Source organism: Caretta caretta, chromosome 7 (assembly GCF_965140235.1).
Source record: "Caretta caretta isolate rCarCar2 chromosome 7, rCarCar1.hap1, whole genome shotgun sequence".
NCBI classification, from domain to species: domain Eukaryota; kingdom Metazoa; phylum Chordata; order Testudines; family Cheloniidae; genus Caretta; species Caretta caretta.
Window position 1 is genome coordinate 93,960,022 of NC_134212.1, and position 14,646 is coordinate 93,974,667.

General features: G+C 47.0%; 1 protein-coding gene across 2 annotated transcripts in view; it reads left to right on the forward strand.

Moving 5' to 3' along the window:
- Window positions 1-9,276: 9,276 nt before the first annotated feature.
- The window catches only part of LOC125639609 (protein FRA10AC1), a 54,643-nt gene continuing 49,273 nt past the window's right edge, over window positions 9,277-14,646 (forward strand). The window contains exon 1 of one of the 2 annotated variants that reach the window (XM_048857109.2): window positions 9,277-9,804. In XM_048857109.2, the coding sequence (XP_048713066.1) occupies window positions 9,772-9,804 (33 nt within the window). In that variant the 5' untranslated portion in view covers window positions 9,277-9,771. The remainder of the gene's footprint in view (window positions 9,805-14,646) is intronic. The other variant, XM_048857108.2, reaches the window with a different exon arrangement.

Genomic DNA, 14,646 nt, shown 5'->3' on the forward strand with positions numbered 1-14,646 from the left:
TTTGAGCCAGAATAGAATCAAGCTCATTTTCTCATATGTAGGTACATTGACTCTATACTGCTAACAGAAGTAAAAAAACAATACAAATTATTTTTGTCACCGAAGCAAGCAAATTAGACCCTGAAAATAGGGAGCAGATTTGTTGAGTGAGCAGATGCTATTTTTACAAAGTAATTTTCTACCCATAATCACACTATGACAGAAGTACAACTTCCAAATAGCCTAAAAAAGCAAAGCATGAACCATGGATTTGTCTGTCATGCTTTCCTTGCAAATGTATGCCCAGGCTAAAAATACTACAAAACAATAAGCACAAAGAGGAGCTTTTATTAACTATAATTTGTGTAACAGGCAAACAAATTTGACTGCATCTGCATTTCAGCAAAGCAACACTAAACTAATCCAAAGGCTCACTCCTCTTTGTATAAAGATTTCAAAGCATTTCCTGACAGGCAGAATTAATTTTGAGTTTCAGCTGCCCACTGTTTAGATAATCTCTAAATCATTTTAGAATTACAATTAATAATCTCATTCCAGCAAAATTGTACGAGGAAATGGTGGGGGGAAAAGGTTCCCCCATGCCTCAGCACAGTTCCATTTATCTTCGCTGACTTTCAGTGGAACTGAGGTTCTCAAGTAGCAAGGTTCTTTTGAACATTTTACTCTGTCCCATACTGAAGGCTGTGTCTAAATGCACAGGCTATCCCTAATTACTGTAGAAGTGCAGCTAAAAAAGGGAGAATTGCACTTACTGAAATGTTTTATTGGTTTGTCTGGATGTGTTTCAAATTCTACTGCTTATTTTTTTTAGGAAAGTTTAGCAATGAGGACATTTCTTTTTTACATATCTGCACTGATAGAAGTGTCTTATTTTTAGATGGCAAAGAAACAAACAAGTTATTTAAATATATAGGGCAACATACTACTTTGACCTCCTCAATATGTACATGCAAATCCCTTGATACCAGTGGGAGTTCTTCCACTGACTGAGGGCAGTACATAGCCCAAATAAAATAGAATTTTTTATCTAATTCTTTTCATACCCAAGGAATCTCAGAGGCTTTGCAATTACATTCAGTACTGGAAGAAAACTGACTGTGTACAGAAATGCAGTAACTACTAAACTCTTAGCAATACTCAAACAGTGTCATGCATATTAAACGTGTTTTACTGATAGTGGGAATATTCCTGTGACATAGTGATTTCCCTCTATTCTTTCTGAAGCTAACAATACAATAGTTATTTCTGGTCAGTCTTCAAAAACTGGTGTATACATTTATTTAACAAACATAATTGAGAATTCTATGCAGAATTTCTTAAGGATTTGAAAAATGAAACCAAGAGGAGTCATTTAGTACCTGAATGTTTTTAAATAACATCTGTATTAGATTTCTGAATACAGCGGTACTCTGTTACACCATTCCTGGGCTTGGGGCAGGAATTAAGGGAGGATGAAAGTGGTTTTAAGTCACCTTTGTTCTTTCTGTATTTTGGAGAAGCCAGTGCACCCTAGCCATAACTACATATACCAGGAGCAGAGACCAGGGCCAGCATCAAGTCATTATGCATCTCTATACCAGTTGGAGAAGTTCCCTGTGTAGGGATATTCCCTATTTCTATCCCTTTTAAGGCTTCTTAATGCTCCAGTGTAAAAGCCTATCAAGCCCTAAGTATTTTCAAACAACATCAGAGTATAAGAAAGCATGCTCTTTTAGAATGTAGTTTCTAGATGTTATTTTCAGAAGAACTGTTTATTATAATAAATTTCTAAGAGAATGTCACCATCAAAAACAGTGACTGAAATCTTCTCTGCAGAATTTCACTTGCCGTAAGAACTTCACCTTGCTTATATGCAGTCTTTTATGGACACAGCACAATGAAGAGAGATTCAAGAACTGTAAATCTTCTCTACCTTCCCCCACTTTCCTCCAAAGTGCATAATCAGTGGTGTTGGCCCAGTTTCCAGAATCATGTCAGGATTCATTCTTACGAAAACAGACTGGTGTTTCCTTAAAAGTTGAACCACAAAAAGAAGACAACTGCTATTACTGCATAGTATGTATACATTATTTATTTTGAAACATTTAAATTATTAATTAGGATAGTGTCATTTTTGCAAAAGATAGTCACTTCCCTTTAATGGGAATGGGCCATGTTCAATAGGATTTCAATGGAATATTTCACACACAGAAATGAAGGTAGAATTTGCCCCATAGTCTCTCTCCTTGGGGCATGTGAACATTACCCTCCTATCTTTTCAGAATTATATTATACAATGAGTGACAGAGCAACCAGATCTGTAGGAGAAAATCCATTCCATGTTTTTTAAAAATTAAATTCATAAGCTAGGAGAGGGAGGGAAGTCCATTAGAGTTCCTACTAAGGTTGGATGCTATTCCTGGCACACACTGTAGCATTCAGCTTTAATTTATGTTCATTTATCTTTAAATAAAGATGAGGGAACTATTTTTCCTGATAATGAAAGTAATTTGTGTTAGGTAAAATATATTTGTTTGGAAACTCCAGGAATTAGTATCTCGGTTAGAAATGCAGCCCTATTCCAGGAGAAAGCTTCTGTGAGGCAAAACTCCCAAAAGATCTGTGGAGCTCCCTGAGTGCACAACAGAGGTTGATCCTGATTCTGGGAAAGATAGGGTGTGCTTTAACTTCAGCAATAGTCACAGCATGGTGGTTGAGAAATTATGTGGCCTCCTTTCCAGGGGAGAGTCACAGCCTCCATCCCACCTAATTGTTGTATATGATTTCCTAATGCTGGCCTTTCCTCCTTATTTCTAACTGCAAAAATTCATTAAATAGAAACACCTAAAATACTTTATATATACATATATTACTTTTTCATGTAAGCAATTACTGTAGTTTGCTCATGGCTGTTATGTGATTGTGAATCAGGCCTTGTCTACACTGGCAAGTTTCTGTGCAGTAAAGCAGCAGTAAAGTGGTGTAACTCCCAAGGTGTACACACTGCCAAGCCAGTTAGTGCACAGAAACTGCACAGTTGCAGTGCTGTAAAAAACAACCAGTGCCATACAGCTTTCTGTGCCGGGGCTACAGTGCCACGGTGCCAGTGTAGACACTCTGGTCAACTACAGCACTGCAGCTGGCCTCCGGGAGGTGTCCCACAATGCCTGTTCTCACCTCTCTGGTCATTGGTTTGAACTCTACTGCCCTGCCCTCAGGTGACCAACCGTGAGCCCTACCCTTAAATTCCTTAGAAATTTTGGAAGTCCCCTTCCTGTTTGCTCAGCGATGTGTACAGTGGTCTCAGCGCATCTTTCCCGGTGACCATGTCAGCTCCATGCACCAGGTGATCTCCCGCTTGGAGCAATGCCGAGCTGCTGGACCTCATCAGCATTTGGGGAGAGGAGGCTGTCCACTCCCAGCTGCGCTCCAGCTGTAGGAATTATGATACCTACTAACAGATTTCACAATGTATAACAGAAAGGGGCTGTGACCGGGACACACTGCAGTGCAGGGTCAAAGTGAAGGAGCTGCAGAACTCCAACCACAAGGCGCGGGAGGCAAACCATCGCTCTGGTGCTGCGCCCATGAGCTGATGGTTCTACAAAGAGCTAGACGCGATACTCAGTGGCGACCCCACCTCCACTGCGAAGGCCACTGTGGATACTTTGGTGGCTTGTCTGCCAGTCTAGAGTGGACTGAGCCAGGAGAAGGAAATCTTGGACGAGGAAGTGGAGGGGGAGTGGGACCCAGAGGCAGAGGATGACTCGGAGGTCAGAGGTGCATACAGCCAGGAGCTCTTCTTTACTCCAGAGGAGGCTAGCCAGTCACAGGTGTCAGAGCTTGGCGAAGCGCAAACAGGAGAGAAGGCCTTTGATTTTGGAAATCGCTGAAGTGAGTTGTTGGGGGCAGGAGGGTTGCAGGAAGCAGGCTTGTGTCTGAATGATGTGTGTACCACCACATGTTTAGTCTGAACAGCAGAACAGGGTGTTGATTGACTCCCTCACTTCATGGGAATCTGCCTCAGAGATCTCCAGGAAACTCTCATGGAGATACTGGGCAATCCGCTGCCTCAGGTTCTTTGGCAGAGCTGCTTTGTTTCCTGCCCCATTAAGGGTAACTTTTCAATGCCACTCTGCCATTCCCTGGGATGGAGGAAGGAGGGGGACCATTGCTGCACACAGGCGAGCCACAAGGGCCAGGGCAGAAGCTGCAGTCTTGGAGAAGACCCTCCTTTGATTCCCTGCTCACCCTCAGCAGTGAGATATCTTCCATAATGAACACAGCCTGTGGAAAATGTGGGGACAAATGATTATAAGGCCACCTCTACAGTGCAGCCTCCCCAAGAACTACGTGCCCAGTGTACAGTATGGTCCTGGAACACTGATTTCCCCTGCCCCTGTGGTTAGTGTGGCTCATGTGTGCATGCCTGGGGTCAGCCAGTTAATGACAAGTATGTGAACGGTGGCTGTGTTCTAAATCACTGAATCAGTGGTCTGTTTAAATACTGCTTCTGTAAAATGTTGCATTTTGGCTTCACAGATATGACCTTGGGAGCCCAGCCTCCCTCTTTGTTATTGCCAGCTGAACGGCTGCACAGAATTAGAAAGCGGCCATGAAGAACTAAAGAGGACTTTCTGCATGATGTCATGATGCAGTCCGTGGCCAAAAAAACAAGAATTGAAGGAGTGGCGGGACAGTGAGAAGAGGGACTGAAAGGAGAACACAGTGCACCAGAATGAAGCTATGGAGTGGCTCTTAAAGGTTACAGAGCACCAAGCGGACACACTCCAGGCACTATGAGCACTTGTTCCGTGCCCGCCCTCCCTTGCAGTCGCTGTCGCAAAACTTTCCCGTGCACCCCCCAGACACCACTAACACACTCTTATCAACCTCCTGGCTCCAGTCTGTACCTGCTACGTTCCACTCCTGCCTCGTCACAGTCCAGCCCTGTGGACTCTCAGTACCCGCTGCACTCAACACCTGTCTGTCTGCAGTTTAGTCCTGCTGAAGTACAGTACCCGCTGCACTGTACTCCAAAGGACAAGGTTGCATATGATACCCGGACATACACAAATCTTTAACCATCCCAGGACCCCACCTCCTCCTGGGACCCTTCCAATCCCTTCCCCTCTCCCCCACAGTGCTGATGTGGTTTTTTGTTTGTCTCTCTCCTTTGGTTGGTGTTTTTTAATAAAAGAATTGTTTTGGTTTGAAAGCACTCTTTATTCCATTAATTGAAGCAAACGGAGACCTGCAAAGCAACAGGCAGTTTTCTTAAATGTTCACAGTGCATCGTCTGCACCAATCACAATCACCTCCTAGCTTTACAAGCACGGCACTCCCAAGCATAACACCAAATATTAGTGGCTTTCAGCTTCAAATTGCTGCCTCAAGGCATTCCTGATCCTTATGGCCCCATGCTGCACCCCTCTAATAGGCCAGGTCTCTAGCTGTTCAAATTCAGCCTCCAGGTGCTGAGCCTCAGCAGTCTAGCCCTGAGTGAAGCTTTCACTCTTCCCTTCACATATATTATGTAGTGTACAGCATGTGGCTATAAGCATAGGAATATTGTCATTGGCCAGGTCCAGCCTCCCATATAGACAGCACCAGTGGGCCTTTAAATGGCAAAAAGCACTCTCAACAGTCATTCTGAACTTGCTCAGCCTGTTGTTGAACTGCTCCTTGCTGCTGTCAAGGTTCCCCATGTATGGCTTCATAAGCCATAGCATTAAGGTGTAGGCAGGGTCTCCCAGGATCACAATGGGCATTTCAACTTCCCCTACAGTGATCTTCTGGTCTGGGAAGAAAGTCCCTACTTGCAGCTTCCTGAACAGGCCAGTGTTCTGAAAGATGCGTGTATCATGCACCTTTCCAGACCAGCCTGCGTTAATGTCCGTGAAACGCCCACGGTGATCCACAAGCACCTGGAGAACCATAGAAAAATACCCCTTCCGATTAATGTACTCAGTGGCTAGGTGGTCTGGTGCCAGAATTGGAATATGCATGCCATCTATCACCCCTCCTCCCCACTGCAGTTAAGGAAGCCCATTTGTGCAAAGCCATCCACAATGTCATGCACTTTACCCAAAGTCACGGTCTTTTGGAGCAGGATGCGATTAATGGCCCTGCACACTTCCATCAACACGAGTCCAACAGTTGACTTACCCACTCCAAAATGATTAGTGACCGATTGGTAGCAGTCTGGAGCAGCCAGCTTCCACAGTGCAATCACCACGCGCTTCTCCGACAGGGCAGCTCTCATTCTTGTGTCCTTGTGCTGCTGGGCTGGGGCAAGCTAATCACACAGTTCTATGAATGTGGCTTTCCTCATCCGAAAGTTCTGCAGCCACTACTTGTCATCCCAGACATGCATGACGATGTGATCCCACCACTCAGTGCTTGTTTCCCGAGCCCACTGCGGTCAGCACCTCCATGAATGCCACAAGCAATCTCGTGTCATAGCTACTATGCATGGCGAGATCAATGTTGAACTCCTCTTGGCTTTGTAGTTTAAGGAGTAACTCCACTGCCATTCATGACATGTTAGAGAGAGCGAGCAGCATATTGGTCAACAGTGCGGGATCCGTTCCTGCAGACCGAAGAGGCAGAGCGCACAGTACACAAACGGCTGAAAGATGGTGCCAAATGCGGACGGAAGCACAGGGATTGCTGGGATATGAAGCAATGCATCATGGCGCATTGCAACAGGATCCAGGATGCCCCACAGCCCCCTCTGTCTTCCCACAACTCTTAGAGACAGAAAAGGAAGAGATGCTCTGTGGGATAGCTGCCTAGAGTGTACTGCTCTGAATGTCAACGCAAGTGCCGCAAGTGTGAACATGCTATTGCGCAGGCAGCTGACCATGTGAACACACAACAGCGGTTTCCCTTCAGCGCTCTCTGAGAGTTAATGTAACTGCAATGTAACTCTACCAGAGTAGATATACCCTTAGATTAGGAGATCTATGCAATTGTGAATGGGGAGAGAAACGGAGCCATTGTCTCAAAATGTGATCACACCAACTAAAAGTTTGACAGCCTCTGTCCTAGGCTGATAGCTTCTCTTCCCTATACCATCTCCCCATCCCTCTCCAAAGACAGACTGAGGGGAGTATCCCAACCATCACTTTCTAGCTACTGCCTGGGGACTTTCTTCAACAGCAAATATTCTTGTTTTTGTTGTTAATGGCTCAGGGACAATCCAAGACTGATTGTCCTCCCCTCTTGGGGTCACTGAGGGAAATTATTCCCATGGGCAGAGTTTGCACCCCTCAAAATGCAGATTGCAGGCAGGCAGCCTGAGTGTGCAATGTAATGAGTTCTGCACAGGAGATAGGAGATTCTCTCAGCTTGGGCCCCTGAGACAGGGAGTTGGAATTTTGTTTATAAACAGAGTGATTAAGATAAGAAAGGCCTGTTAGGATGTCACCTTAAGTTAAATGATCTGTTCCAAGTTGGTGAACTGCAAAAAGTAAGCAGCCTAAATGACAGAAAATAATTGTAGATTTTTCTACAGTTGTTTCAATTGTTGGATTCAAGAGGCAGTAACAAAGTTACTCATATCTTTCTTTGAGAAGATGACTAATTTTTAGAGAAAGGAAATGTGGTAGAGCTAATCTACCTGGATGTCAGTAAGGCATTCGATATAGTTTCCCATGAGAAATTATTAGTTAAATTGGAGATAAATATGAGAACTGAACGGTGGATAAGGAACTGGTTGAAGGGGAGACTACAATGGGTCATACTGAAAGGTGAACTGTCAGATTAGAGGGAGATTACTAGTGGAGTTCCTCAGGGATCAGTTTTAGGACCAATCTTATTTAACTTTTTTATTACTGACCTTGGCACAAAAAGTGGGAGTGTGCTAATAACATTTGCAGATGACACAAAGTTGAGAGGTATTGCCAATATGGAGGAGGATCAGAATATCATACAAAAACATCTGGATGATCTTGTTTATAAACAGCTTGATAAGTTTATGGAGGAGATGGTATGACGGGACTGTCTACAATGGTGTGTGGCCCACTGGTAACTGCCTGTAGCAAAAATCTCCGACAGCTGGAGATGGGCCACTGGATGAGGAGGGCTCTGAGTTACCACAGAGAATTCTTTCCTGGGTATCTTTCTGGTGGATCTTGCCCATATGCTCAGGGTCTAACTGATCACTGAATTAGTGGTGGGGAAGGAATTTTCCTCTGGTCAGATTGGCAGAGACCCTGGTGGTTTTTTGCTTCATCTGCAGCATGGGGAATGAGTCACTTGTAGGTTTAAACTAGTGTAAATGGTGGACTCTCTGTAACTTGAAGTCTTTAACCCACGATTTGAGGATTTTGGAAACTCAGCAAGAGGTTAGGGGTCTATTACAGGAGTGAGTAAATGCCATTCTATGGCCTGCAAGGTGCAGGAAGTCAGACTAGATGATCACAATGGTCCCTTCTGACTTTAGTAAGAGTATCTCTGAGAGAGAATATACATTACAATTTTAAACCTAACCAGTGTCCCTTAAGTGACTTGCCACAAGATGTCAGAACATGTTAGTATTAGAGCTGCATCGGTGTAATATTTATTTAATTTTCTTTCTTGATATAGGAATTAGATAGTGCTCCTGTCAGATAATCTCTAAGTTTTGTGTGTGTGTGTGTGTGTGCGTGTGCAGATAAGTGTGTCTGTGTGTGCAGATAAGACAGCCCCTGGAATCACAGTTAAAGTTGTCCCCTCCCCATCTGAAATGGTGTCCCTTTGGGCTGGCACAGAATTTGTCCTTCCCCCCATGCACAGCCACATTGGCTTGACTGGAGCTTCCCCCATAGAAGTCAAATTATGCCTATGGTTATTCCACCCCCTTTGCCATCTCTCCCCTACTGGCATGATAAAGCCCTGGGGGAATTCCTAGAGCACAGTCCCTGAGATGGTGCTGTAGTGAGAAGGAAGGGAACCTTATTGACTTTGCACTTTTCTTTTAACTCAATACCTTGGCATATTCCTGGCGCTCAGTTTTCTTTTTTACTGTCTTCAGTATGGTAAACTTTCTCCAGACTAGGCGGGCAGGATAGTGTTGCAGAGCGAGTGTCTACCAGAGCCTTCTGCAACCTGTGCGGCCAAGAAGGCGGCAGCTGTGTTAGGAACCCTAAAAAGCTCATCAGGCCAAGGGGCTGGAGGAGTCGCTTCACACAAGGCACGCAGCACTCGAACCCAGAACACTAGCAAAGCCCTACCGCAGCTGTGCATTTCGGCGGTGGATACAGCTGCGCTGATCGCAGGCTAAGCGGGAAGAGCCAGGCGGCAGCATAGGGAGGGACAGGGGATGCCGGAGCACGCTCAGTACAGCTCTCGGGTGCAGAGGAGATTTTATTTAACCTCCCCCACCCCAGGCTTAGCTCGCTCTGCTCCCAGCTCTGGTCAGTTGCGTGCCTCGGGGCCAGCTCTGTGTTCGAATCCCGCCCATCCACCTGCCCGCTGCGCCAAGCCCCGCGTCCCCGGCGGCGAGCCTGTCTCCCCCGGTGTCTCCGTCCCTCCAAGGCAGCCCCGCTCCAGGGCGGGAGCCTCGCCGACCCGGCCGCGGCGCTCACTGCGTAAGGCCGCGTTGAGTGAGCCCTGCCCCCCGCCCGGCTCCCTCCTGCCCCGGCCCCGGTTTCCGGCCGGGCCTTTCACGCGGAGGGACGCCGCTGGGAGCCGGCCCTGCCTGCGCCTCTCGCTCGGTCGGGGTTGGAAGCGCGCAACCGGCGCCCGGTTCGCCTGCGGCAAGCGCTCCCCGGCGCTCGTCCCAGGGCGCTGACCGAGCCGACAACCATGGTGCCGGCCCAGCTGCTGCTCTCTCAGGCCGTGAGTAACAGCCGCGGCGCTCCCTGGGGAGGGGAGAGCGGGGCCCGGGGCAGCCACTGGGCAGCAAGGAGACCCCCCCCCCCCCCGTCCTCCAGGGGAAGGGGCGTTCAGGGGCGAGGGAGAGGCCCCTCACTAGACGGGGTGGGGGCGCTTTTCTCCTGGACTGCCGTGGTCCTCCTCGGTACTCCCGTTCCTCTCTGTCCGCTTCTGACGCTGCCTGTGGAAGGCAGAGGCGACGCCGTAGTTTTTGAAGCATGAACATTTGTTTTGTCAGTGAATCCTGACCAGTATCTTTGGCAAATTTTCAATGAGATTTTTTTCTTTGGTGCCCTACAAACCTCTGGTCTCTTGATCTTCTTAGTTACCTTTATATTCTTGCTTTTGCCTTTATCATTTGAGAACTGTCCTTATTAAAACGTTTTGACTTTATTTTGCTAACGTCTTTACTCCTTGCCCATTCTACCAGTGTGCCTTCACCCCAGTGTAGATGGCTTCCCTTCTCTTCTCCAATGACTGCTCTGTTCTGTTGAGGTTGCTCGTGTGGGTGCTATTGCTAATAGCGATTTGTATCTAAGATGCATACACCAGCCTGTTAACTGAATCAAAAAGTAGGGCTGATTTAAATGTTCATGGTTTAAATTGGCAACCAAACATAATTGGAGTCACTTGTTTTAATTTTGCTGTTTCAGTGTTTTGTTTCTTTTCTAAAGAAAAGTTAATTCTCCTTAGTATGAAAAGCTGCATGTTGGTCAATAAATTAGATGACTTTCAGGTTCTTATATTTTTTTCCCAAAATGGGGAAAATGATTTCCTAAACTTTAATTATTCATTGAGACATGCTGCACTATGTTTCTGAGCGAATTAAACTCAGGGCTTGTCTACACTGGCAATTTATAGCACTGCAAGTTTCTCGCTCAAGGGTGTGAAAAAACACCCCCCTGAGAGCAGCAAGTTTCAGTGCTGTAAAGTGCCAGTGTAGACAGTGCATCAGTGCTGGGAACTATACCCTTGTTGAGGTCTGGGGTGTGGGAGGGGCTCAGGGCTGGGGCAGAGGGTTTGGGTGCTGGGGTGAAGGCTGTTGGGTGGGGCTGGGAATGAGGGGTTCAGGCTGTGGGAAGGGGCTGTGGGTTGGGGTTGGGGGTTGGGGTGTGGGAGGAGGTCAGGGCTCTGGGCTGGGCGTGCAGGCTGGGGGTGCAGGATGGGGCCTGGGATGAGGGGTTTGGGGCAGGAGAGAGCTCTGGGTTGGGATGTGGGAGGGGGTCAGGGCTCTGGGCTGGGGTTGCAGGCTCTGGGGTGAAGCCAGGATGAGGGGCTTGGAGTGCAGGAGGGGGCTCAGGGCAGGGGGTTGAGGTGCGGGAGGGGGTCCAGACTCTGGGCTGGGGGTGTGGGCTCTGGGGTGGGGATGGGGATGAGGGGCTTGGGGTGCAGGAAGGGGCTCTGGGTTTGAGGGGGGGCTCAGGGCTGGGGCAGGGGATTGGGGTGCGGGCTTACCTCCGGCGGCTCCCGATTAGTGGTGCACCCAGGGTGCAGAGGCAGGCTTCCCTTCTCTCCTGGCACCACCGAGTGTGCTGCGCCCTGGAAGCAGCCAGCAGCAGGTCTGGCTCCTAGACAGAGGCGCTCAGCTCTCACCCGCAGGCACCGCCCTGCCCCCAGCCGGTCAATGGGAGTGCAGAGCTGGTGCTTGGGCAGGGACAGTTCAGGGAGCCCCGTGGCCCGCCCGTCTAGGAGCCGGACTTGCTGCTTCCGCTTCCAGGGCACAGCGTGGCGTCAGAACAGGTAGGGGCTAACCTGCCTTAGCCGGGAAGGACTGCCGACAGGACTTTTAACAGCCCGGTCGGCGGTGCTGACCAGAGCCGCCGCGACGCAGTGCCTTACATTCTGCGACCCAGTACTGCGTCGTGACCCACAGTTTGAAAACTACTGGTCTAGATACTCAAACCTCAGTGGTTCAGGAGTAAAACTAGCAATCAGCCTTACCCAAAAGAGCCACAGTAGTGTGAATTTTAATTGTTTCATTTACTATAGTACTATATATTCAATCATACCAGTGGTTTAGTATCATATGCTTCAAAGAGCTACTTGGATTTGAGAGCCTCAGTCTGAGTATCACTGGTTTAGAGCATTGAGGGGTTGTGCTGGGAGGATTTATTGCACCATTGCAGCTTCTGTGCCAGCACACGCTGGCTACTCTGACACTGCAATAGTGTAGAGTTGCACCTGTCAGCTTTTATGTTTGTTTTATTTTTGCTGTTTAGTTTATTGGGGAGTTTCCTGAAAAATAGAGGCCAGAATTAATAATGGCTAATTAGGAAATACATATATGCGGGGTGCACCTTCCCAATATATGTAGTTTACTTGGTGTTGCTACAACTCTTCAGATAATGCCTCAGCTCCTACACTTCTGAAATGTGGAAAAGAGAATACGAGAACTGGATTTTTAGTTAATGGATGAATAGCAAGCTGATCCCCTCCGCACTCTGTATTGCTAATTAAATCCACTTATCTCTCCACAGTGCTCCAGGAAGTACCCACTTATCATCTCTCTGTTTTTCCTCAAGAAGTGATAGGTCCTCTTTGGGCTCCATAGTATTGTGTGTGGGATGGGAAGCAGGGGAATGTACTGAGTTGCATGGAGAATCCTGGAGGGATGTTATTGCTCCAGACCAGTCTTGTCTCTGTCTTTGAGGAGGCACAAGAGAGAGAGAGAAACTGTAGTTTCAAACAAAGAACAGGAAGGAAAACAAAACTCCAACAACCCAATAATAAAATTAAAGTTTAAAAAAAACAAACTTTTTTTTTTTAATCTCCTTGAACATTGCTACACAAAGACAGTGGTATTCAGCATAATATATATTTGGTCCACAAGCTTGCAAGCAGCCTAGCAGAAGATGCTGTTTTCTCTCCAGAATGATATTAGCAGGTGTCAGGGTGTAACCACTCTAGGTGCACCATTGTAACATTCACCTGGTATTGTTGGTAGTCAGAAATGCGATTTTCCAACTGCCAGTAGTTAGGTCACTGTGACTGCTTTTTTCTGATACTGACCGAGACACAGTTACCTGTACCGTTGAACTCCAGATTGGGTTACTGCAATGTACTCTATGTGAGGCTACTCTTCCAAGGTGACTTGGAAGCTACATCTAGTGCAGGATGTGGCTTTCTGTTTGTTTATTGGTTCTGCTGCTATCGTTACTGTTTGTTGGTATTATAATAGCACTAGGGGCTAAGCATTGTTATAGGCACTATACAGAGTAATAGATAAACTCTGGGGCAGGGACTAGCAATGTAAATAGAAAAGACAGAGAATAGCAGAAGGGACATAACTTACAGAGTAATTTGCAAATTATCATAACATTGTACCTGTTCTCTATAGTATGTTCTAGCTCCCAGTTTGCTTTCTAGTGCAATCAAGATAATAGAATCATAGAAGATTAGGGTTCGAAGAGACCTCAGAAGGTCATCTAGTCCAATCCCCTGCTCAAGGCAGGACCACCCCCAACTAAATCATCCTAGCCAGGACTTTGTCAAGCCAGGCCTTAAAAACCTCTCAGGATGGAGATTCCACCACCTCCCTAGGTAACCCATTCCTGTGCTTCACCACCCTCTTGGTGAAATAGTTTTTCCTAATATCCAACCTAGACCACCCCCACTGCAACTTGAGACCATTGCTCCTTGTTCTGTCATCTGTCACCACTGAGAACAGCCGAGCTCCATCCTCTTTGGAACCCCCCTTCAGATAGTTGAAGGCTGCTATCAAATCCCCCTCACTCTTCTGCAGACTAAATAAGCTCAGTTCCCTCAGCCTCTCCTTATAAGTCATGTGCCCCAGCCCCCTAATCATTTTCATTGTCCTCCACTGGATACTCTACCATTTGTCCACATCCTTTCTGTAGTGGGGGGCCCAAAACTGGACGCAATACTACAGATGTGGCCTCACCAGTGCCAAGTAGAGGGGAATAATCACTTCCCTTGATCTGCTGGCAATGCTCCTACTAACGCAGCCCAATATGCTTTTAGCTTTCTTGGCAATAAGGGTACACTGTTGACACATATGCGGCTTCTCGTCCATTGTAATCCCCAGGTCCTTTTCTGCAGAACTGTCACTTAACCAGTTGGTCCCCAGCCTGTAGCAGTGCATGGGATTCTTCCGTTCTAAGGGCAGGACTCTGCACTTGTCCTTCTTGTACCTCATCAGATTTCTTTTGGCCCAATCCTCCAATTTGTCTAGATCACTCTGGACCGTATTTACTGCCCTCCATTGTATCTACCTACTTAGCGATTAGTGTCATCCGCGAACTTGCTGAGGGTGCAATCCATCCCATCATCCAGATCATTAATAAAGATGTTGAACCAAAACCAGCCCCAGGACCGACCTCCGGGGCACTCTGCTTGATACCAACTGCCAACTAGACATCTAGCTGCTGAGCCCGACAATCTAGCCAGCTTTTTAGCTACCTTATAGTGCATTCATCCAATCCATACTCCTTTAACTTGCTGACAAGAATACTGTGGGACACCTTATCAAAAGCTTTGCTAAAGTCAAGGTGTATCACGTCCACTGCTTTTCCCATCTCCACAGAGCCATTTATCTCATCATAGAAGGCAGTCAGGTTGGTCAGGCATGACTTGCCACGGTGAATCCATGTTGACTGTTCCTGATCATCTTCCTCTCCTACAAGTGCTTCAAAATGGATTCCTTGAGGACCTATTCCATGATTTTTTCCAGGGACTGAGGTGAGGTTGACTGGTCTGTAGTTCCCCGGATTCTGTTTCTTCCCTTTTTTAAAGATGGGCACTATATTTGCCTTTTTCCAATAGTCAGGGACCTCCCCTGATCGCCAC